Genomic DNA, 25,767 nt, shown 5'->3' with positions numbered 1-25,767 from the left:
ATTTAATCTACCTAAATGAAAACCTCCAAAATCAACATCAACTAAGCTATGAGCTCCATGAGAAACCCAAGGCTTCCAATAGGGGAAAGATGTCACCTTTTACTCTAAATTGAGACAAAATGGCAGCAAGAGAAATGCCTCAAAGCCTAGACCAGGTAGTGTTTTCTCAGCTACTCAAAGTTGTCTCACTCCTTCAGAAGAGGGATCCTCCTCAGCCTCCCTAAATTTCAATCTGCCGAGAATGCAGATTCCCCGGGCTCTGGGGAAAACCCTCGGAAACTCCACAGGCTGGTACCAGCAGCACATCTGCAGCAACGGCCACAGCGGCAGCACAGGAAGTTCTGGTTCTTCCAGTGCGGGATTCCCAGTTTGAACGCTTCCTGGAAACGCTTTCTTCACCGCTTATCTTGCGAAATCTAGCGGGCCCTCCCTCCCCTCTCTGGCCTCTTAAATGCGCGCCGGGAGCCACCCGCAGCCCCGAGCTGTGAACTGACCCCCTGCTCGCCCTGCTGCAGCTGCGCCCGACCGCGGCCGCCTCGCCTCGAAAACACTTCCTAGCAGGTGGGTCGCTGTAGCCCGCTACTGCCGCGAACCTTTCGCCGCGCGCCCCCCTCCCTTCTCTGCTTCAGCCCCTGCTTCCACTCTCCAGCCCGAAAGCACCTGGAAGAAGGTGCTGGCAAACTCCGCGCCGCCCCCACCCCCCACCCCTAGGAAGCGCCATCCAAGGGTGTCCCGCAATGAGTTAAGCAATTCAGCGAACATCTTTTCCTGAGTTTTATTGCTCATCTCTACCCCAGGATGCGAAGAAACTCGAAGGTAGAAGGAAGACATAGGGCTTGTATTCCTCTCTGTATCTTAATTCCAGATGAGAGAGGTCTTGTGGCGCTCACCAGGAAGAGCGCCTGGAAGAATGTGGTTTTGGCAATCTCTGCAGTCTCAGATCCTTACCAAGAGCGGAAATGTGCCCTGAGATCTGCAACCACCTCTGTCCTTGATCTTGATTTAAATTCCCTACTGTAATTTAGCGATTGCTTTTCCAGAGAAATACTGTTTGAAAATGTAGTTTATTGTAAAGAGTACATAAATCCCCGTTTCCCGGTTTGTCCAGAGGCAGCTAGATGGTAGTTGATTTCCCCTTCTGGATGTTAATTTAGGAACTTTTTAAAAAGATGACTGGTGTGATGAAGGGGAGCTGGACGGAGAATAGGAAAGAGAGGTTGGAGAATTCTCTTCCTAGTTCTAACTAGAAGCTCACTACCTCCGCCTCATTTTCCACATATGCAAAATAAAAGGCTCTTGGACCAGATGATCCACGCAGTCCAACACTCTAACAAGATGAAAATCCATGACTAAAGATGCTTGTTGGTGAAATATATAGAAAATCTCATTAATGCAGTCAGTATGACCAAGTAATTACTTTCTTCATAATAATGCAAGTTTCACTGTTCTAGGGAAAGTGCCCAGTGGTGGAGCATCTCTTCCCACACAAGTAGCTTAGACTTGTACCACATTTATCATTCAGAGAATACGCTCAGATTTCAAAACCATTCTTCAGCCTTGCTCTGTGAGAATGTCCTATTCCCTATAAATGGCAGTCATATAAATGTCACTCACATGAAAGAACATTTTTTTCTGATTCAGTAGGTGTAATTTTATAAAATGGCACATTTATTTGAAGCAGTAACTTTTTTGAGATATGGCCTTTTGCAAGGCCCCGAGTTTTTCAGAATGCTGTGATTTAGCACAGAATGAAATTCCACCTGTATACATTCTACCTGCGTGGCAAACATTGCCAACCCAGAAAACCTATTTATCAGGCTTTGGGGTTGTAAAGTAAATGGTACATGTGTATAGAGAAATTGGGTTGGAGCACTTTCTCCATTGGCAACATTTATGGTTCTGCTGAAGTTCACAAAGCAACTTCAGGTTCAGAAACTGGTATGTACAAGGCCTGACCCCTAACTTGAAAATAATTTCCAGACTTCTGCCCTTGCTTAAGTTTACTAACTGTTGTTAGAGTCACCAAATAAAATTTTATAATCCTGTTAATAAATTGAAAACCCTGAGCCTTGAGCCTCATTCTGAACAGGTCTAAGAAAAATAGATTCATTTATGGTAGAATTTCAAAATTGAAACCCTGGGCAGTCACATTGCATTTCAGGATCTCCGGAAGGAACTCCCCCCCGCCCCCCAATCTGGTTCTTTTTATAAGTCACTTACATCTTTTGTCAACTGCTATTTAAAAATCATTTCCTTTCAAAATCTTAAGAAGGCTAAAAAAGCTACTGGCAAATAGATGGACATAACCACCCTTCAAAGTGGAAGCCTTGCTAAGGTACCTTGTACCTCATTTCCCTGAGTTGTCCTCTGAGAAGGAGCTCATTTGCTAAGTCTCTGCACCCACATCTACCTATAATTCTTACTGTAAGATTCTACACAGGCTACAAATAATATAGCTTTCTGGGTAGGAAGGTTTTTCTGAAGTTACATTCATGCCAGAAATAACAGAAATAAGATTTACAAAGACAAGAGCTCTGAAGTCACCTGTTTGTTCTTTGTAAACCCAAAGAGAATGAGTCATTAGTCAATTATGAAGACTTTCTGAGCAGTTCTGTGTGATGTGTTAAGCCTACCTGAGATATTTTGAATGACTTTTCAAAATGATTTCAATTAACACTTGTTCTTTTGTTAAGAAGAAATCAATCCTGGAAGGAATAAAGCCAATAAATAAAGCCAATAAATAGCTAAAGGATAATTAATGCTTAAAACAATGAATGATAAGAAAACATAAGAAAATATACATAAACAGTTTGTTCTTCCAAAATCATTAAGGAAAAGAGAACAAAGGATGCTTGTACTATGTGAAGATCATCTTCCTGAACTATACCACAGCCAAAAGAATGCACTCTTCTACTAGAACTGTTTCCATTCTAACTAACAAGACATTTACATCCTATTCCAGTGCTTCCCCAACAATGTTCTAGAAGATTATTAAACCCTGTGTGAGAGGTTTTACCACATTGTACTTTGAGAGTCTCATATTTCTGAAAAGTTATTTTTCTTAAAAGTTATGTTTCTTTTAAATCTAGATTGTATGAGCAGTTCTAATGTCAGGCTAAAGCAAAGTTCAATTTTCATCCTAGAAGGAAAAAAACGTGTGTGCAAAGAGTAATTTCTAAAAGGTAGGAACTATAATTCTGAATAAAAAGAAACCTAAGAGGTAACAATATAACTATATAGCACACCTCTTAGAGGGTTAATTAGAATCCAAACTAGGTCGTCTCTTTTACCTCAGTTCCAAATACAGAAGGTGGGAAAAAATGACATTAAGAATAGAGCAAGGGGCTCCAATCAGGTCTTCAGTGGTGAGGGCACCACAGCTGAGGAACATGGAAATATGAGGGGGCATTAATGGTCCACACTGATTATGCATGTTTTATCTGCATCTGCTCTATTTACAGGGTGTGGAAACAGTTTTGAGCCCAAGTTAAATAGTGGCTGAAGCAATTTTGCACAGACTTTAGTAAACTTCCTTGTGCTGTTCCCCAGATAAACTAGTGCCCGTTCTTTAAACTGGGGCCTGCTCTGCACAATCCTCTGCTTGGGTCCTTTCACACTGTATTATAGCAGTTTGATGATATGTCTACGTCCTCCCCAAGAGGGAGTGCAGCACAGGGCCTGGCACAGACAGACTGTTCAAAAAGTCTGTTTCAAACATGAAAGCTGACCAAGACATTGACAACACTGATTTTTATTTTGGAAGATGGGAACCCTTGTGAATGTAGCAGATTCTGCAGGGATGCCCCTGCACTGTACCACTTAAGGTCAAAGATTTCAACTACTTGCCATTTGGGGAGAAGTATGAGGTTGCTTTGTACTGTACAGTCTATATAAAATAAATAGTAGGAATCATTGGAAGTATTTTTTTTTAAAGAGGAAGAAATTGCAGGAATCTTGTTGGTTCTTTTCATTAACCTTAACTTTAGTAACTCTGTTATGTTGCTATACTGGGTAAGTTACATAAAGAAAAATTGTAACTATAATACTTTAGAGTCTAATTCATTTTTAAAAGTGATCTAATAGGATTAAGGCATTTAACTGAGGTCAGGAAAATTGGAATATTGAATTTTTAAAGGTTTTAATTAGTTTAACTTAAGTAAAAATTTAGGCCTTCTTTAATACTTGAAAGCATGGTATAAGATACAAAGCCCAGTGAACAGTTCAAAAGAATTAAGTTATATCAAATCATTTTATAAAAAAATTTATCATACTTCCAGTCATTTCTTCCCCATTCCCCAAGTACTAAAATGATTTCTTCATCCTATTCAATTGCCCTAACTTGGGTGGAATTGGAAAGGGGAGGATGTTGAGGAGAAAACAGCAGGTTGGCAATGGTTTGATTCAGTAGTTAGTAATGAAAGTGTGCCAATTGTTTCTGGTTATCCTAGACTAAGATCCCAGATTGTGCATTCTTGAGGCATATCTGGAAAATGGAAAGATATTGGTTTGGGAATAGTCATACACAAAGAGGCCCTGTCTATCTCCCCAAGAAAAGCAGGGATTTAGAACTGTAATTTACAGCCAGCATTGTATTAACTCCATGTGTGGGGCAGAGAAGGTGCGGGACCTCTGAGGGGTGAGAGGGAGCGACACTGACCCTGTTTTCAGTAAAGCCTAGGAACCTGCTGAGATGAGAGGCTCCTAAGGAAAGAGAGTTAGGCCTAAGGTGCAGTCAGGACTGGAAAAGTATATCATCCTATCAACGGAATTACTTTCCCATTTCCATGGTCACATGCAATTCTGGGGGGGGGGGGGCTGAGAGGTAGGGAAAGAGCCAACAGAGTGCTGATAAATGACTCTCTGAGGAAAAAAAAAAGTCCTGATTTATAGCATTTGCTGATTTCCATGGTGTGAAAATTCCCACCCACCGTGGCTAATTTCAAGCTCTTACCTGGCAAGCCAGCCTCTAGCCATACCACTGAAAAGAAGTGACATTGAAAACTGAGGAATTTAAAAGAAGGAGCTGTCTCATTAAAAAATATCTACCAACCAGCACTGCTGTCAAGTTTGTGTATCAGAGTATAACACAGATAGGGAGGGGAGCAGTTTCAAGTGCACCTTGTCCCCTGGGTAAGACATGGAGCAGCTACAAAGCCAACCCTGGCCCTGAAGCTCAAGCTGATCCATCTTGGCAAACACTAGAGGAACCCTGGCCATGGTGGAGTCCTTGCCTCTGAGAGCTAGCTTAGAAAGAGAAGAAAATGGTACCCAAAAGGTGAAGGAGACTGTATTCCTGAGAATGTGTGAATCACACCCCACCCAAGAAATTTATTAAAAAATGGTAAGAAGATAGACAACATAAAGCAAAATGGAGATTCTTCAGCAGGGACTTAGGAGTGGGATCAGATCCACAGCAAGACTCCTCTACCCCAAAACTAAGTTGGCAGTTATCAATATTTAGATAATTCCTAGTGGCCTCAATATGAAGATAAATGACTATTTATAGGGAGTTTACATTTCAAAATTGAAATGATCAAATCACTTGCTAAATATCCCTGACAACAGAAGTCCTGGAAAAAGCAAAACCCACTAATTGACGCTAAATATGAAGTGGGTTGTCACGATCACCAAATTATCAATAAGCAAATGCTCAGGTAGTGTATACAAGCCAAATGCCACCTAATCAGCAAGATAGAGTTGTTTTTCTGATGGTGGTAAGTCCAGTTCTGTCCTGATGTTGAATGTGTGGTGAACTATAGACTTGTAAGAAGTTGTTCAGCATTTAGAAGGTAAATAGAGGTCAAGGCAAATTAACTCAGAGGTGACTAAATTCCTGACCTTGTTGTCGTGAGCCCCAGGCTTTAATCAAATAAATTAACCAACCTAGTCAGTGGCTAATGAACCTGCATGATAAAATTCTTGGCCAGGGAATCATGATACAATCTTCATTTCTCTTGACAGATGCGGCTGAGATCCAAATGTGAAAACTTGTACTAATACGATTTTTAGTTGAACAAGATTTTCATGGAGAACTTAAGCTAAAAATAAATAATTTTTCTTTTAAAGTACAATTCGAACTGATACTAAAGATCTGCATTTCCTTTCTATCTTGGTAATTCATTGGGTGGCAGTGAAATGTTACTAACAGAATCATTATAGCTGCAGCACAGGCCATAGCTGGTTTAGTTAATAGCAATGCCTGGGGAAGTATATATCCCTACAGAACATTAACATGAAGGTTCTATATAGCTATGCTCTTGTGACTGTACAAGTTAAGAATCCTGTTTTCTTTTGTATTATCCTGTTTGCCTGCATAAAAGCTAGTCATCAGTAAACTTGGTTGCTATGAGATAAATTGTTTTGCTCTCACAAAACAATTGAAGTAATTTGTCAGTTTTTCAGCAACCAACCTACAGTGGCTTCTTTATTTATGTTAAATGCATTAAATGCTAGATATCTTTTTGTCTGTGGCTCTTACTAACAGTCATACTTCTAACTACAAGGCTAAAATAGGAAATGCACTATTTTATTTTCAAATAACATGTGCAACTGAAGGCTGAATGTCAAAAATCACAATTAGAAAATTCATTGATTATAGGCATGTTACATTTTTCATAAACTGCAATCAGAAGTCATTTTAAGCCAACTTCTACTGATTTTGCTGCAATAATATATACCTGTCAGTAAAATAATACATGCTTAAATGCAAATATGCTTGCTTTCTCTGAAGAACCTTGATCTCACTAAATACAGAAATAGCTCAGTGAACACATTGAAGGAGTTCATGTGTTAGTGGAAGGACTTACATTTTTTAAAATATGTTTTGCTTCCCATTTGTCCCTGGGATATATTAAAACAAACGCTCTAATCACAGGAAGACTGGCCCCATTGCAGATGTCCCTGCTGCCCCTCTGCCTGGTGATGAAAGGAAACCCTTGATTTGATTGATGGGCTTCAGCTCATCACAAATATGGTGTCAAGTGGGACTTTCAGGTTGAAATTCAGAAGGAATAATAAAACAGGAGGAGGGACTAAAAAAAAATCCCTGTTTATAGGCATCAAACTAAAATGAAAAATTGTGTCACATCTTATAGACTTTAAAAATGTTATTTGTCTTCTAACTCCTTGGAAGGAGTCAAGCCAGACTCCTGGATTTGTGTGCTATAACACCAGTGGGGATACTACCTGCCAAATGAATTCAATATCTTGGATTGAACAATCATTTCAGAATTCAAAGCGCAATTCTTAAGTGGAGAAAGGTGGAGAATATCTTTAATAATGGTTTCTTCCAAATGATAAACAAGATAGTATATGACACCATGTGAGAGTTACTATTCAAATTCAGGAATACTGTAGTAGATCTGTGGGGGGATTTGATCCAACAAACTTTGTGGCCCACAGAGAACAATTCGTCAAGGTTTCCTTGAGATAGAAAAGAGCAAAAGCCTACCTGGCAGTCTAACACCAAACCCTGAGTCTGGGTCGCTTGAGATTCCTCCTTGTAGGTCCTATGCACTCATCCTTGCTTCTGGTTTTCATAAAAATAGGAATTCTAGTCTCTCAGATTCAGCCAGTGAGTATTTAGTGGAAAAGTTGTAAAGCAGGTGAAATGTTCCTGCAACCCCTTCTTTTAACCTCATCAACACTCTGCTTTCTCTCTGCCTTTCCCTTCCCCACCATCTCTCTCCAAGAAAGATAGCCTTATCTTTTTTCATTTGCAGTGGTTTTCAGCCCTGGGTTCTCCATAGAATTGATTGCTTATTTGGGTTAGGTTTTTGTGTTGTTGTTTGTTAGTACAGATGTCTGGGCTCTACCTCAGACCAATTAATTCAGACTCTCAGGGGGTGGTGCCCTAGCATTTAATGGCTACCTAGCTGATTTTAATGTATGACCAGGAAGAGAACGACTGTAGCAGACCATTAATTGAAAGCTAACAGGCAATGGTTTGCATTCTTGGTTCAAGTAGAATCATCTAGGGGAGCTGTTTTTGAAAAAGAAAATGCCCAGACTCTATCCTAGAGCAGTTGACTAAGACTCTCCAAGAGTTTGTTCATCAGTATGTTATAAAAGTTCTCTATGTGATCCTAATGTATACCAGGGTTGAGAACCACTACTTTCTAGTAATTCCTTTGTAGGGGTGTTTACATTTTATAAACCTTAGTGATTCTAAGAAGCCACCTCGATGGTTGAACAAAAGTCTGGAAAGAGTGTCAAGAACACATCTGTCTGTCTATACCACCACTGTGGACCCTCCCCCTGCATTCCTGTCCAAACCAAATTCTATAAATGGGTCCTTCTTTGCCTATTTATGGTTTTATCATAGTTCTCAGCACACTATTTCTATTACCCAAAATTTTGTGTTGTGATGATAATAGCTTTGTCTTTATAGTCCTTTTCATGATTACCTCCAAACCTTTTTTCAGTGAAGCTTTTTTTTTTTGCATTTTTGGTTTGTATAAATATGTAAAATTGGGTAAACTAAAAAACAAATAAGACTTCTAATATTATGTGTTAATATAAGTTTGAATCTTTATAACAAAGAATTTTCTTTAATTTGTATTTTCTATAAGTTTATCAGTATAGAAGATTTAAATGGATTCATGAAGGCTAATTTTTCCTTTCAGAGTTCTCTGCACCTGAGAAAGGGGGGAATATTTTCTTTTCTCGTCCCATTTTTATAAATGGTCTTATATTCTTAAATATTCACATATTTTCCTCTTCATTCTATGAAGTCATTAGGGGAAACAAATGACCCATTTTCCAAAAGCAAGGTGAAAAAGTGCCCACCTTTTAGAAGGGGCATGCTTTGGGTTGTTGATCCCTGTTCTTCTTACTATAAGAATGTAGAACAGGATCTATTCCAGGGCAGAGAGAGGGGAGAAAGGTCAATTTGCCCCTGGCTGCTGATACACAAGGGACTTCAAAATTTTATTTTGATGTATTCTCCAAATGAGGTCTATGCATATACAGAAATATACTGCTTAGGATAAAAAGAAGTTCATGTTACAAGTTTAGATTTGTATCTACTTATCAGATAACTGCATACTGCTACTATACTTTAATATGAATTACTATTATAATACAGCCCATGATTATCTCCTACACACAAAAAATAGAGTACATTTTATTTTCAGAATATGTCAAAAATCATTGATTTGCTAAGTATAAGCATTTAAAATATACAATTTTTTGAAGCTATGGGTAAGATTTTACTAAAACTTATATTGAAAGACAAAGGAACTAGAATATCTAAAACAGTTCTGAAAATTTAAAAAAAATAATAATGTGGGAAGAATGAGTCTACCTAATTTTAAGTCATCAAAACTGCAGAACTGGCAGAGTGTAGATCATAGATCAATGGAACAGAATAGAAAGCCCAGAAATAGAGCCACGCATGTGCAGGCAACTGATTTTTGACAAAGGTAAAAAAGCAATTGAATGAAAGAAGGATGGTCTTTTAAAAATTGATAGGGAAGTAATTACCTATTAATAAGCAAAAAATGATTTAAACCTCATACTTTGTAGGAAAATTAACTCAAAGTGGAAAATGGAGTTATATGTAAAATATAAAACAACCAAGCTTTGAGGAGAAAATATTCAGGACCAAGGGCTCGGTGAAGAATTCCCAGACATGACATGAAAAGCACAATCCACAAAAGAAAAGAGCCAATATATTAAATTTAATGAAAATTTAAAACCTCTGCTCTGTGTATGACCCTTGTGAGGATGAAAAAACAAGCTACAGAGTAGGAGGAAATATTTGAAGACTACCTAACTGACCAAGGACTCACATCTAGAGAATATATAAAAATTCAACAGTTAAAAAACAAAAATCCAATTCGAAAATGGCCGATGACAAGATGACTTTTCACCAAACAGGACAAATAAGTAGCAAATAAGAAAATGAAGAAGTCCATACAATGGATCGGTAGTCTACAATAAAAAGGAACAAACATATATGCACCAACTTGGATGGATCTCAAGGGCATTATGTGTGGTGGGGGCAGAGGAAAAGCCAGTATGAAAAGGTTACATTTTATGTTACTTCATTTATATTTCATTCTAAGATGACAAAATTATAGAATTAGAGAACATACTGATGATTTCTGGGGTTAGTAGAACAGAGAGGGGAGTAGTGCTGAAATAGTTCTGTATCCTGGTGGCCCCAGTGGATACATGAACTTGCATATGGGATAAAATGACAGAGAACCATACACACACACTGTACCAATGTCAGTTTCCCAGTTTTGATATTGCACTATAGCTATGGAAAATGTAACTACTGGAAGGAACGAAGGATCCCTAGGAACCTCTTATACTATCTTTACAACTTCCTGTGATCCTATAGATATTTCAAATAAAAAGATTCTTTTGTTAATAGCATTGATTTGTTTAGCATAGACATATAAAACATGCAATTTTTTGTTATCGGGTTGGGACATTTTCATGTTTTTAATATGCTAGAATTAGAATCCTCTTAAACTGGAAGTGGCCAGGCCTTCTCTAATCTCTGACTTCTAGGAGGTGATAGCTCTAAAACGCACGAGCCAGACAGGCCCTAACGTCCTCACTGGAATGTCCCAGAAGAACGCTGTCTCAGGTACCCCAGGCCTGGGGTAGGTTCTGAAGACAGAGGAAGATGACAGGCAAGACACTACACGACCCACACTTAGTCCCGCTCGATGCCTCACACGCACGCACAGGTGCTCACCCATGCGCAGGCGCACAAGCTTCTCTGGCGGCTGCTACCATGGCTCTTCCACGTCAACTTCGCCACCTTTGCATCTATTAGTTGCGAGTCTCTTAATCTATATGAACGCCCAGGGGGATCACTTTACCTGTCTTGGCCTTCAGCTTGACGAGCCTCTGAATGATTTTCCAATCCAGGGGGTATTCCTGTTGTGTTTTCCGTTACAGACCTGAAGTGTTTATAGAGCAGAAGGAAAAAGAAATCACTGTTATGTTTTAATATCTTAATCCTACTTTTTCTTAATGCCTCTGCTTCCTGTGTACCACCTTTCTTATTTTCTCTATTCCTCCCATCCTACATCTAAAAGTAAAATAGGATTAGAAAGCTTTTTTTTTAAGTGGCATCAGAAATATTACTACCTACATAAACCCATGTTTACACACGGGAGCTATTTTGAGTTACAAATACTCAGAAATGGGCGTTAACTTCCCTTTTTTACATAATACCGTCTATAAAATGAGCCCTCAACTTGATCTCCGTTGTGATTTCAATTATGCATGTATCTCCTTTTTATGAACTCTTGTCATTAGACCTTTTTTCCCAAGAGCTCAGAATTAAATTCTTCCAAAGAATTAATAACTTTATATTTCACATTTTTTTCATCATCCCAGTTATGGTAACCTGAGGTCTGATCTTTTTCGCTTCTTCCATAAAAACAAATAATAATCAAAATGTTGCATTACCCTGGGTTGATTTGCAAGCAGTGGCTGTGACAAAGGTTTTCATGCAAAATTTATTAGGGAAGTGATTCCAAGGAGTAGTATTGAAGGGCAAGGGGGATAAACCAGGAATGGAGAAAGTCAGCAGGAGAGGGCATTTAGTTGGCCACTGCTAAGGAGGAGTGGCACTCTATTCCACTGTGGCTTTCTGAGGAGCCTTACAAAATGTGTCAGCACTGTGTGCCAGAAGATGAAAGGGTAAGCATTTATCTCTGGAGTCCCATCCTGCATTGGTCTATGATGGCCCCATGGGTTATACATGTCTGAATGCTAAGCAGGTACAGGTATCAGAGAAACTTCAGGACAAGAATCAAGAGATATAATGTGGGTCCTCAAAGTGAGCCTCTGATAGGCAGTGGAAGTGCAGCAGAGCTCCATTACTGCCCAACAACTGAAAGTCGAACCAGGAGGATTTGAAGAGGAGCTCAAGATGCCACCAACACAATTATCAACCTTATAGCTTGATAAGGAGTAACTAATTGCCCAACGTAATGACTGTATTTCTAAGTCAATCAGCGACATTTTAATAATCCTTACACTGTCTCCAAAGTAAGTACTATCAATCTCTCATTTTAAAGATGATGAAACAGAGACACCAAGAGTTTAAGTAACTTACTCAGGCTGATAGTGCTAGTAAAAGTTGGAGCAAAGAAAGTGGTATCTGGGTAGCTCAGTTTGGTTAAGCATCTGACTCTTGATCTCAGCTCAGATTTTGATCTCAGGGTCTTTTTTTTTTTAATGTTTATGTATGTATTTATTTTTTATTAATTTTTTAATGTTTATTCATTTTTTATGGTTTTTGTTTATTTTTGAGAGGGAGAGAGAGAGAGACAGTGTGAGCAGGGGAGGGTCAGAGAGAGGGAGATACAGAATCTGAAGCAGGCTCCAGGCTCTGAGCTGGCAGCACAGAGCCCAATGCAGGGCCTGAACTCACAAACCATGAAATCATGACCTGAGCTGAAATCAGAAGCTTCAACTACTGAGCCACTCAGGCGCCCCCGTATGCATTTATTTTTGAGAGGAGAAAGTGCAAGCAGGGGAGGGACAGAGAGAAAGGGAGACAGAGAATCCCTAGCAGGCTCCAGGCTGTCAGCACAGTGCCTGATGTGGGGCTCAAACTCATGAACAATGAGATCATGACCTGAGCTGAAATCAAGAGTTGGATGCTTAACCAACTGATCCACCCAAGTGCCCTGATCTCAGGGTCTTAATTTCATGGTCATGAGTTCAAGCCCTATGTTTAAGTCTCACATTAAAGGGGAAAAATGTTGAAGCAAAAAAATAGTGCTGTTTAGTTGATGTCTTCACTTAAAAAAATTTTATAACAGGTTAGAATAAATTAAGGTAGTGGTCAAATCATCAAAATAGTGTCTGGAATCTCACTTTGCAATGATTAAGATGATCCAAATGAGACTGTCAATAAAGATATCATCCATCTCATTACCAGACACTGGTAACTTTATCAAATCTGTATTTTGCTTGCAAATGTTCATCCAAATATAAGAGAGAAAGAATAATGTATTAGGATAAAAGACTAGATGAAAAGTGAGGGGATACCATCTAACTAGCCTTCTTTGAACACACAGTAATTAAGGCATTTACCAGTTTGAAGGGTTGAGTTGTAAGAACGAGCTGTTAACTGATTAGCAATTAACCAATATACATTGCTAAAGTAGTTTGCATTCATAGATTCCATGAAGAATTTTTCAGCTATGTTCCCATCTGAGAGGCCCTGTATCATCTTCAGGTGCTTCCCTACATGTGGTCACAACCGTCTCTGACAGGTATCAGTCACCAGGTGTTTTTAAAAATGATTCAGGGGGCACCTGGGTGGCTCAGTCAGTTAAGCCTCCGACTTCGGCTCAGGTCAGATCTCACATTCGTGGGTTCAAGCCCCGCGTCAGGCTCTGTGCTGACAGCTAGCTCAGAGCCTGGAGCCTGCTTCCGGCTCTGTGTCTCCTTCTCTCTCTGCCCCTCCCCTTCTCATGCTCTGTCTCTCTCTCTATCAAAAATAAATAAAACACTAAAAAAAATTTTTAAATGATTCAGTTGCTATGATTATTTCAGTTATTCCAAGAGTTCCTGTAGAGAGACAGGAAAGTCTTGGGATACCTGGGTGGCTTACTCAGTTGAGGGTCTGACTCTTGGTTTTGGCTCAAGTCATGATCACAGGGTCATGGGTTTCAGCCCCACCCCAAGCTCTGTGCTGAGCAAGAAGCCTGCTTGAGTCTCTCTCTCTCTCTCTCTCTCTCTCTCTCTCTCTCTCAAAAATAAATAACAAAATAATAAATTAATAAATTTGGGGGAAAATTCAGTACTAAAAGAAAAAATAATATTCTAATAAATAACCTAGTTAATTTTATTAGATTGGAGAAGCTTTGAGAACTTTTATTTGATTTGTTTTTGATTTGAATTTCACAAACTTTCAAAAAGTAACTCACATGTTTTTAACAGTATCTAAGTTTAGTTTCAACTTGCATTTCTTTTATTTTGGGTAAGATTAAGATTTTCTTATTTTACTACATTAAAACAGTCTTTCATATCACCTTAGGATAAACAGTCAATATATATCCTTTGCCCAATTTTCTAAAGGACAATTATTTTTTAAATTTTTTAATGTTTATTTTTGAGAGAGAGAGAGAATGAGCGGGGGGGAGGGGGGAGCAGAGAGAGGGAGAGAAAGAGACAGAATCTGAAGCATGCTCCAGGCTCTGAGATGTCTGCACAGACCTGATGTGGGGCTTGTACTCGCAAACTGTGAGATCATGACCTGAGCCACCCAGGCATCCTGGCAATTTTTTTTTTTTGGTAGGAGTTAAAAATATTTTTTCCATTTTGTTGATCTTCTGACTTTGCTTACAGTGGTTTCTGCTTTGCAGGTATTATTTATTTTTATGTAATCATATTTATTCCTTTATTCATTGATAGTTTCAGGGATTTATAGGAAAAGGGCCTTTGCCCTCCAAAGTTATAAAATAAATCTCCATGATTCCATCTAGTTCTATTATGGTTCTACTTAGATAGATAGATAGATAGATAGATAGATAGATAGATAGATACGATAATTTAAATCTTTAATAATTTTAAATTTACCTTGAAGGGGAGCAAGAGGTATAGATTCAACTTTTTCTTCAAACTGGCTATTCAGTTGTCCCAGTATTTGCTACTGAATAATCCATCTTTTCTTACTGATTTGAGATGACATCTTTATCATTCATACTTAGCTCAATTTCTATATTTTTTACTCTATTTCATCAAACATTTTCTATTCCTGTGACACTGCCATATTATTTCATTATTTTAGTTTTATATTTAAACATTGAATAGAACTAGCCCTCTATTCATTACTTTGCTCTCCAGAATGTATAGATTAAATTAGTTAAAACTGACATCTGCATAAGGCTGAGCCAGTCCATCCAGGAACATGCTGTACCTTTCCATTTACATAAATCTTCCCTGGGTCTTCAGGGCATGTTTAATTTTTCTTCATATAGTTCTTGTACCTGTCTTGTTATCTTGTTAAGTTTATTCCTAAATGTTTTCTCTATTTTGTGCAACTGTAAATAGAGCCCTTTTTTCTATTAAATCTTTGAACTTATTTTTTAATATATGAAGGATATTGATATTAATTGGCTTCCTGAACAAGATGTTGGGTTGATTTTGTGGTATTTTAGGTATGGTACCTTTTCAGTTGACTTTCCCAAGTTTTCCAAACTTACAGTTTGATCATGCACAACTCCTTTTGAATTTCTATATCTCAAATCTTTTACTCTGATCTAGTTGTATTATCTAGAATTTCCAAACATAAAAGCTAAAGTGGTCAAAGCAGATATGTTTATCTGGCTTATGACATTATTGGGAGTGTTTCTGGTAATTTCTTGTAATTGTCTTTTAAGTATAATACTAATTATTTTATGTTGACGGAGATATTTTGTATGTTAAGGAAATATCTATCTGTTCCTTTTTGACTATAAATAAAAAATAAATGCCAAATTTTAACATATGTCCACTTAGCATACCTAAACTTGACTGTATTTTCTCCTTCTAATCTTCTAATATAGTAAGATATATTAATAGTTTTCCTAATATTGAATTTAAAGATCTAATCTTTATATTTATCCCTAGAACAATCCCCATTTGATCAATGCACACTTTCTCTTAACAAGCTGCTGGATTCTGTTTGCTAATGTTTTATTTAGGATTTTTGTATCATAAAATTGGTCTACAATTTCCTTACTAGTGCATTCTTTGCTAGATTTTGCTCTGAGAACTCTGGCAACTGTTAAGTGTTAGGTAAATGCAGTTATCACTGTAACACATGTCCATGGTTTAAAACATCCACCAGTAGGTGCCTTGGCTTTTCACTGCATCTCTTTATCCAACAATGTTTTTCACCAGTGACTTTGTTAAATGAGACATATGTGAGCATATATATGAAAATATTTACTCTTTCCAAATTTTGTGGGGAATGTGCTTGAGATAATTCATTAGAAGATGAGAGCAACCTCTGTTGATCACTGTTTCCTGGATATGATTCTCATTAACTGTCCTGTTCAGCATTTATATTTTGTTGACTATTTCTGTTATTAATTTTCAGTTATGGAAAAAACATCTGCATATGCATCTGCTTTTACAATGAATTCTTCAGAAAAGCAGGAGACTGTATGTATTTTTGGAACTGGAGATTTTGGAAGATCACTAGCACTTAAAATGCTCCAGTGTGGTTATTCTATTGTTTTTGGAAGCAGAAACCCCCAGAAGTCCAGCCTGCTTCCCAACGGTGCAGAGGTCTTGAGCTATTCAGAAGCGGCCCGGAAATCGGACATCATCATCATAGCAGTCCACAGAGAGCATTATGGTTTTCTCACAGAACTAACTGAAGTGCTCAAAGGGAAAATATTGATCGACATCAGCAATAACCTCAAAATCAATCAGTATCCAGAATCTAATGCAGAGTACCTGGCTCAGCTGGTGCCAAGTGCTCACGTAGTGAAAGCATTTAACACCATCTCAGCCTGGGCTCTCCAGTCTGGAACACTGGATGCAAATCGGCAGGTGAGATCAAATGATTAATTTACACTCAATCTTTAAAAAAGTAAATATTTTAATGTGCATTTACCTCAAAGATGCCAAAATATAATTACAAAGCCAAAGACCCACTAAACATTTCAGTTTGCTAATATGTGCCGTGAATAATTTTCCTGGGTTTAACCAAGCAGTCAATTGGCGTGATTTATTTCCCACTGTCAGAACCCTCAGCTTTGAATTGGATAGAAGCCAATGGTGTCTGTCTCCAGAGGCCTCTTATAAATACTAAAATGTAACACAATTAAATTGTTGATGGATATCCTTTCCATTCCCATCATACTGTATGAAACTAGTTCCACTTATTCAGAGATTAAAAGTAATCCCAAAGTGGTATAGTACTCACAAATACAGAAGAAAAATCAAACCCTCACCCTGTGGAGAACTAAGTCATATTGTGTCAGTGTGATATGCTTAAAACCACTCTCAGTTTCAGCCCTGGCACTTAAGTATCCAGCGCACGTGTGCAAGTTGAAAACAAGTTGCTTCTATATCCTTGTTTGAAAAGCAGTTCACTACTATATGTCCTTGCTCTGCACAGTGCTTACATAGACTTTCAAAGTAATTATTAAACAAAGAATAAGTACAAAATTAATTATTCTTAACCCAGGTGTTCATCTGTGGGAATGACAGCAAAGCCAAGCAAAGAGTGATGGATATCGTTCGGACTCTTGGACTTACTCCACTGGATAAAGGATCTCTCATGGCAGCCAACGAAATTGAAAACTACCCCCTGCAACTATTTCCAATGTGGAAGCTCCCCTTCTATTTGTCTGCTTTTCTGTGTGTCTTCTTCTTTTTCTACTGTGTTATAAGAGACATAATCTACCCCTATGTAAATGGCAGGAAAGATAGCACATTTCGCCTGGCTATTTCCATTCCAAATCGTATCTTCCCAATAGCAGCACTTACACTGCTTGCCTTGGTTTACCTCCCTGGTGTTATTGCTGCCATTCTGCAACTGTACCGAGGTACAAAATACCGCCGATTCCCGGACTGGCTTGACCATTGGATGCTCTGCAGAAAGCAGCTGGGCTTGGCAGCACTGGGCTTTGCCTCCCTTCATGTCCTCTACACCCTTGTGATTCCTATTCGTTATTATGTAAGATGGACAATGAAAAACAGAACCATTACACAGGTAAATCTTTACTCATTTGTATTCTCCAGCTCTTTAAAGCAAAGGGAAATCTTGCTACATCATATTCCACTTCACAATTATAAAAAATTACTCTTCTAACCATCTTTTCTTTCTTTAATGTTTATTTATTTCTTTATTTTGAGAAAGGGGGCATGGGCAGAGAGAGTGAGACAGAGAATTCCAAGCAGGCTCCACAGTGTCAACACAGGGCCTGACGCAGGGCTGGAACTCACGAACCATGAGATCATGACCTGAACCAAAACCAAGAGTCAGACGGTTAACCAGTTAACTGACTGAGCCACCCAAGTGCCCCAAACCATCTTTATTTTTTCTTCATGTAGACTATATGTCCTGTCTGTTTGGGGTTTTCTTTGTTTTGGTTTGGGCTGGAGTTCTTTTGAGTTTGGGTTTTAGGGTTTTGTTTTGTTTTTAATGAATTAGGTTGAGATCTCATAAAACTTGTGAGAATGAAAGTTAGATTCCCAGGTTTGCTTGGGTGCAGAATTCACTGGGACACTGGCAAACTGACAGATTTGGAGGCTCAGGAAACCTAATAATGCTTACTTGAATTCCTTAGGGAAGGAGAGCAGTCAATGAATGTAAACCTATGTGTTTTCAAGCTTCTCTTGTTGTGCATGCTTCTTCCTTTTGGAAGTCAAAACCAACCATCTTATAAAAAATAAGGGGTCTGTTCAAACCTCTGTCACAGGAAGGCAAACAAATTCACAAAAGGGTGCTTATAACTCCATTAGTGTTTGACTTGCAGAAAGCTGTACTCAAAAACGAGAAAACTAAACAATTTAGAGCAAATGTCAAATACTATTTTCTGCATAGTGAACAATTCACAAAGAATCAGCTCAGAGAGTCATAAAGCAATCCCAGAGGAAGTGCTATCCATCCATTCTCATTTGGAAATAATTGGTTTTGATCAATCTTACTGCAGTCTCAAAGTTTCTTAGTTAATAACTCACTGATGGTACTTCTGTGGATTTCTCTACATTATTTCCCAAACAAATACATGGAAGATTCTTAGGTAACAGTCCCATTTAAAGGACCTGGATTTTCTCAGTCTGTGGTGTGACAAACTTGATGCTATATTATGGCATCATAAACGTGAAAGACCCAAACAGTGTGTGGGTGAGTAATCAGCATATAAAGCAGAAGAACAGAATCCAGATATAATCATTTGAGAACATCAAGTTTTGCTTGGAGAACAAGAAGCCATATGGTAAAGAAGGTTTAAGTAAATGTTTACTTTGTTTTAGAATTTATAGGGTCAATTAAAAGTTTCTACACAACTCCTAGAGTCAACTATTATAATAAAGTACCAGCAGAACCGATTACTTTTTCTACCAAGAAATATCATTTCCAAGTATATAGTTCTCTATAGTTATTTTCAAGTGATTATTAAGAAATACATATGATTTGTCTTGAGCAAATATACTATGCAGAGGTATTTTTCAATCCCCTTAAAAGTTTGGGCAATTTGTTAAAAAATGTAATTTTTTTAAATGCCTTATAATTTTTCTTAGGCAACAGCAAAGAGAGAAGATCCATTTAGCACTTCTACTGCCTGGCTTAATGATTCATACATAGCTTTGGGCATCCTTGGATTTTTCCTGTTTGTACTCTTGGGAATCACTTCCTTGCCATCCGTTAGCAACATGGTCAACTGGAGAGAGTTTCGATTTGTCCAGGTAAGGACTTGAAGATTTTTTAAAAACATTTATTTATTTTTGAGAGACAGAAAAAGAGAGCATGAGCAGGGGAGGGGCAGAGAGATGGAGACCCAGAATCTGAAGCAGGCTTCAGGCTCTGAGCTATCAGCACAGAGCCCAATGCGGGGCTTGAACTCACAAACCACAAGATTATGACCTCAGCCGAAGTCAACACTTAATCAACAAAGCCACCCAGGCACCCCAAGGACTTCAAGATTTAATCTACTTTATACTGCAAAATAAGGCTGACTTTATAAATATTTTCATTTTTCTCTCATACTGTGTACAGATTTTCATTATGCTCCTTCACTTCCCTAGCAGTGTTACAAAAATAGCAAGTGAAACAAGTTCACGTTCAAAAATGCTACACTCTGGTACCAAAAGGCATACCATAATAGTTTCATTTCCTATCCAGGCATCACGTGCCAAGACTGCTGACTACTCCTAGAGCCACAGGTACAAGCATAGAGTTAAAAGCACCAGTAACTATTAAACTTTGTGTGTAGGGATACACTAGACACAAGGTGAAGAGAAACCCAAAGATAAAATTTCTATTTCTGAATATTTGTCTTATAATATGGACATGTTGATACAAAAAGTCATATATTAAACTCAACTTTAAAACCATCAAAGCAAGGTTTGTTAGACTCTTCTACCGGACTCAGTGCTGGTCTCTACGAGGGAAAACTGGTTTTGCCCACATACCAACAACCAGACACCTCACTAAAAGCAGTTAGTTACTATTCTTATAGACCAGTAGTCCTCAAAACCTCAGCATCACCTGGGACCTTATTAGAGACACAAATCCCCAAGCTCCACACAGACCAAATGGATCAGTCACTCTGGAGGTGGGGCCCAGCAATGTGCTTTAACAAGCCTTCTAGATTCTTCTGATGCATGCTCATTGTTAACCAGTATAATAGAGAAGACATTCGTAACTAGAATTAGATTTGAATTTTATCAAACTATTCAAATTTCTGAAAGTCTTGCAGTTTCTCTGGAAAACAGAGAACAAATGCAGTCAGCGTTTTCTCATGTTAACACCTTTAGTCAGGCATTAAGACAGAAATAAACATTGAGCTTTAGAATTTAGGCCAAAACAAACAAACAAAAGTAAAGTTTTCTAATTGTTCTTTATTGCAATAGAAATTAGCTAGCATCTGCTTTTAGTCTGTAACATAAACTAACGTGGTGCTTCTTGAGGACATACTGTCTTACTCATCTCTGGCCTCCAGAAAATTTGATCAAGGAAAGAGTTTCGCCATTGGGGAAGAAGCCACAGTATATTATTTATTCTAACTCAAAAGAGTTTACTCCTGGCAAAGTTCCCCATCCAGCCAGGTTAAGATGAAACCGCCACTTAATCTCCTTCCTCTATTTCACCCATCCCAGGAAGGAAAGGTATGGGGAATATAGTCCATAATATTGTAACATCGTATGGTGACAGCTGTGCTGTGCTTGCCATGGTGAGCAGGACAAAACATATGGGACTGTCAAATCAATATGTTGTACATTCGAAACTCATACAACATTGTATACCAACTATACTTCAAGAATTTTTTTTAAAAAGGATGAAACTGGGGCACCTCAGTGGCTCAGTTAGATAAGATCCAACTTTGGCTCAGGTCATGATCTCATGGTTTGTGGGTTCGAGCCCCATGTTGGGCTCTGTGCTGACAACTCAGAGCCTGAATCCTGCTTCAGATTCTGTCACTTGCTCTCTCTTTCTCTCTCTCCCCTCTCCCACTCATGCTCTCTCTGTCTCTCTCTCTCAAAAATAAACATTAATTTTTTAAATAATTAAAAATTAAAAAGATGAAACCACCATATCATTTGTAAGTACAATCTTTTTTAAATGAAATATTTATCAACCTGAAGGAGGGTTAATGTTTCCTCCAGTACTTAGCAGAGTGTTCTAAATATTATAAATGTCAAAAGTTTGTGGTTGCTAATAAATATCCTTCATTGGCTTAGAGTGTTTCATTTTATTTTTCTTATTATTTTTTATAAATACAGTACAGTACTGTATTTTCTTTTCCTTATGGTTTTCTTGACAACATTTTCTTTTCCTTAGCTTACTTTATTGTAAGAGTACAGCATATAATCCATATAACATAAAAACATGTATTAATTAACTGTGAGGCTTCTTTTCAACAGCAGGCTATTAGCAGTTAAATTTAAGGAGAGTAAAAAAGTTATGTGCAGATTTCCGACTATGCAAGTGTTGATGCAGTGTTTTGTTTTAAAATGTAAATATAGTGTTAATGTACATATTCATTTCTTGCTTTTATAGTCCAAACTAGGTTATTTGACCCTGATCTTGTGCACAGCCCACACCATGGTGTATGGTGGCAGGAGATTCCTCAGTCCCTCGAGTCTCATATGGTACCTTCCTTCAGCGTACATAATAGCACTCATCATTCCCTGCATCGTGCTTGTGATCAAGTTCATCCTCATCCTGCCATGTATAGACAACACCCTTACACGGATCCGCCAGGGCTGGGAGAGGAATGCGAAACCGACATTGAATGGAGAAAGATATTTAAAGCAAAGCTCAGTCCACATGGACTCTGAACTGTAGTCGTGTGTAATGGGCACAGTTAAGAAAGCATTTTTCTCCCACCATGACCTGAAGTTTGTTAACAGACAAGGAACTGTTGCTAGACTTTGAGAACTTGACAGATAGGAATAAAACACCATTAAATGTCAGGTTAGTGATGAATCTGTGTTGGTTTCTGCCTATCTTTTTCCCAGAGGCAGCAGGGCTGAGGTCATGGTTAGCTTTGCAGTTTCACTCTAAAAAGTGTTTTGTCATGGGCAACGTGCATGACCGAATGTCTTACAAAATCCAGGGGAAGTGCAGCAACTTCCTTCTCTGGGTCAAGGGCTGAGTGGAATGAGAAAGAAAACAGTAAGATGGTGGCCACTGATAAAGGCTTTCTGAGGTATGTCTGAAAAGGAGGGCCCAATGAAGTGAAAGGAATGAGAATTTTTCTTATTGTTCTTTGTCAGTGAAAGTGGTCATAAATATTGCCATAGTAAATTCTGTAGTTAAACACGCTCTTTGATTTTGCTTTGGCCAGCAGGGGTGTGTACTGTGCAGAACGATTTTACAACACAAAATAATATCACAATTGATTGGAAGTAATCATGGCTTGGATATATGCAAGTCTATTATTATTGTTGTACAATCTTTCCTTTGCAAAGAATAAGTATGGGGAAGATTGAGTTACAATGGAGAGATACCACTTGGATTTTCTCGGTGTACAGTAAGAAAGGAAGGGCTGAAAAAAGCCCTTGCACAAAAAGTTCAAATAAACCAGAATTTTAGACAGAGAGCTACATAAATTTTGTAAAGCACTATACTAGGATACCAGGTGTGTATAATTTAGATACGGTGGTATGCTCTGTGAATAGTATATTCCAAATATTGGTCAATCTAATCATCTATGAAATTGATTTCTAGTATAAAAAGTATCTTCTCTAATTCTCAAGGCTTATTATAATTTTAAGCAGTGAAATTATATGAATAATGAAAGTATAATTTTGACCAATGCATATAAGAGAGAAAAGGTGTGAACAGTTGCTGAAATATGAGATAATTATCTATGATCCACCCAAGTGAGGTTCCAAAAATCCTGGAAAACTGTGAGCAGAGCTGAGGTGTGTGGCACTGACCCCAGTGTATCAGTGAGAAAGACAGGGAAAATGTCATTACTCATCTGTGCCAAACAGCTGAATATTCTAGGGTTGGAGCCTGCCCTTTGTCTAGAGAATGGTTGTTTCAAAATTAAATACTGTCCAGGGTGATGTAAAGAAAGCCTCTGGGGTTAGCCACACTTTCTGGTAAAAGATGAGTATGTTTTTACTGGATCATAGTTCATCACTAAAAATAGAAAATTATACAGCTAAGTAAAAAAAAAAAAAAAAAAACAAAACCACCTAGAGTAAAACTCAACTTTTATAACCTAGTAAAAATGTTCTACCTACGTAGTTGATAAAAGCCATCCATGAAGCCAGAAGTTAAAGAACACGTCCAGGGGTTTCGGTGTAACAGTGCATTGCTACGCCCGACCCTCAGCCTCAACCACAGGGCCCCCAGCCCCACCGGTGGACCAGAGAAGCCAATTTCCTCCCTCTCTACATCCCTTCTCCCCAGACAATCAAACCAGCTGGGCCACCGTAACACAACTGACTCCTCCAGTTCACCTAGGGTTGGAAAGAATGAGTTTGGAACAGACAAAATAGCAAACTATATTCCTTTTAACAGATCCAGACTGTTCTACATAAAAAAGTTAGACTAAACTTCACTGTATTCAAGGACAATTTTTATTGAGCTCATAGACCTTTTATTTTTGTGTGTCTGCCCCATGTTATGGGATGACTGCTTTTGTAAATTTGCACTCATTAAATGTTATTTTAAAAATACGTTCCAGCTTTGTTTAATTCTGGTTTTGACTCATTAGCATTCCAAAAAGAAAAGAAAAGAAAGAAAGGAAAAGGTTGAAAGGTTTTAAATCATGATACTTCTGGTATATGGAAGTAAAAATACTTTCTTTCAGGCATAAGGAGAAGGAGAGACAGGACTTGAGCTTTAAAGCACATTAACAGATTTGCAGCTTTGTGCAATATATGTTTGAGCTCATCAGTGGGTGCTCTCCAAAATCCTATGCATTTCAATTTTACCCTCAGAGAGGGGAGGGCATCAGCTGGCCAAACAGGTGTAAGGGTATATTATCCCACACCAGACTTCAGTGAGAAGTGGGAGTAAAAATGCTTTCTTTCTTCCAGATAGATGCCACCAGGGCGGGGCTAATGACTTCACTAGTGGACTGACCTCAGGTTGGATTTCAGCCTGCAGACCATACATTAAATGCCCTTCACAACTGGACAGCTGCAGGCCTCATGGGTGTTATCCTTCTTTAGAAACAAGATAAAAACTTGTGAATAGAGGCCTAACAACCTGGAGTAGGCTAGAAGCAAACAGAAAAGGCCTCACTCAAAAGCTACTATAATTAGATATTACATTAAAAGCTTTTCCTGCATTAATTGTTCAGGGGCCACAAAAGAGCTGTGAAAATGATAAAAGTGTATCATGAGGTTTACCTCTAGGAACCCGAAAGATTCTGGACCTCTTCTCTAAAACCAAGGAGAATGGCAGTTAAGGTGCTGCCCACAGAGCCTGCAGGTTTTAGTCTCTACCCCCACAACCATCATCCACACCACTCACCCATTACCCATTCACACACCAACAAATCCTTGCATGATCCTACTCCAATTCTCTGTAATGAGTAAGAATTACCATGTAGAAAAATTCTCTACTCTTCTAAAAGTTTGTTCCGTAGAGTTTAGGAAAAGAGAGTTTTCATTATTCTTCTTTGCACTGCCTTTCCTTAAGCTCAAGCCAGAGCCCTGAAAGCTCCAGGCCAAGAGGGCAATGCGGGAGTCCCCTGAGCGCACTCCCTCCCTCAGACACAACACACCTGTAAAGCTGCACACGTTGCAACTCCTCTGAAAGCCCCTGAACTCACAGATAAGAGGAAGCAAGAAGACTAGTGAGGAGGAGCAGGATCAAGGGTGAAAGGAAAAAGTCTGGGGGTGAGAGAAAAGGGGACTGTGGCTGAGCAGGAGAGCGCACCCCTTCCCTAGCCCAACAAAATAGAAGCATCCATGTTTCCAGCCACAAGGGAATCTTGCAAGGCTTCTAATAATACTTGTTGCCTATTTCTATGGGTAAAGCCTATGCTAAACATTTCACATGCAATATCTTACTTAATCCTCATACCAGTTCTCTGAAATATTCATGTTATCCCCATTTCTCAGAAGAAAAAATGAGGTTTAAAAATATTTAGTGCCTTGCCTGATAGGAGGCAGAGCTGGAATTCGAACTGGAGGCAATGTGCCTTCAAGGCCAGTTCCTTTTAACACCACAGTATAATGGAGGACACTCGTATCATCCTCCAAAACATTCCTTCGAATCCATATATCAGGCTGGATGGACTGAATCACTGGCAACTCCTTTTGGAAATATTATTTAAAATTTTTTATGTTTTTTATTTATTTTTGAGAGACAGAGAGAGATAGTGCAAGCAGGGGAGGGTCAGAGAGAGAGAGGGAGATACAGAATCTGAAGACAGGCTCCAGGCTCTGAGTTAGCTGTCAGCACAGAGCTTGATGCAGGGCTCGAATCCATGAACCGTGAGATCATGACCTGAGCCAAAGCTGGACACACAACTGCCTGAGCCACCCAGGTGTCCCTGGAAATATTATTTAAAGAGGAGGCTAATTAGTACTTTCTATATTCCTGATTACCCATCTTCAACACTCCACATTTGCCTAGTGTTGATTTTAGTACAC

The 25,767-nt window shown here is 38.6% G+C and overlaps 1 protein-coding gene across 1 annotated transcript; it reads left to right on the top strand.

Moving 5' to 3' along the window:
• Window positions 1-458: 458 nt before the first annotated feature.
• STEAP4 (STEAP4 metalloreductase) lies at window positions 459-23,838 on the top strand. Its single transcript, XM_029928474.1, has 5 exons — window positions 459-561; window positions 16,067-16,524; window positions 17,165-17,692; window positions 19,225-19,389; window positions 21,704-23,838. The coding sequence occupies exons 2-5, from the start codon at window positions 16,069-16,071 to the stop codon at window positions 21,989-21,991; spliced, it is 1,437 nt and encodes a 478-aa protein (XP_029784334.1). The 5' UTR covers window positions 459-561; window positions 16,067-16,068; the 3' UTR covers window positions 21,992-23,838.
• Window positions 23,839-25,767: the final 1,929 nt, after the last annotated feature.

Source organism: Suricata suricatta, chromosome 2 (assembly GCF_006229205.1).
Source record: "Suricata suricatta isolate VVHF042 chromosome 2, meerkat_22Aug2017_6uvM2_HiC, whole genome shotgun sequence".
Lineage (NCBI taxonomy): Eukaryota > Metazoa > Chordata > Mammalia > Carnivora > Herpestidae > Suricata > Suricata suricatta.
This window is presented reverse-complemented; position numbering and strand designations above follow the sequence as displayed.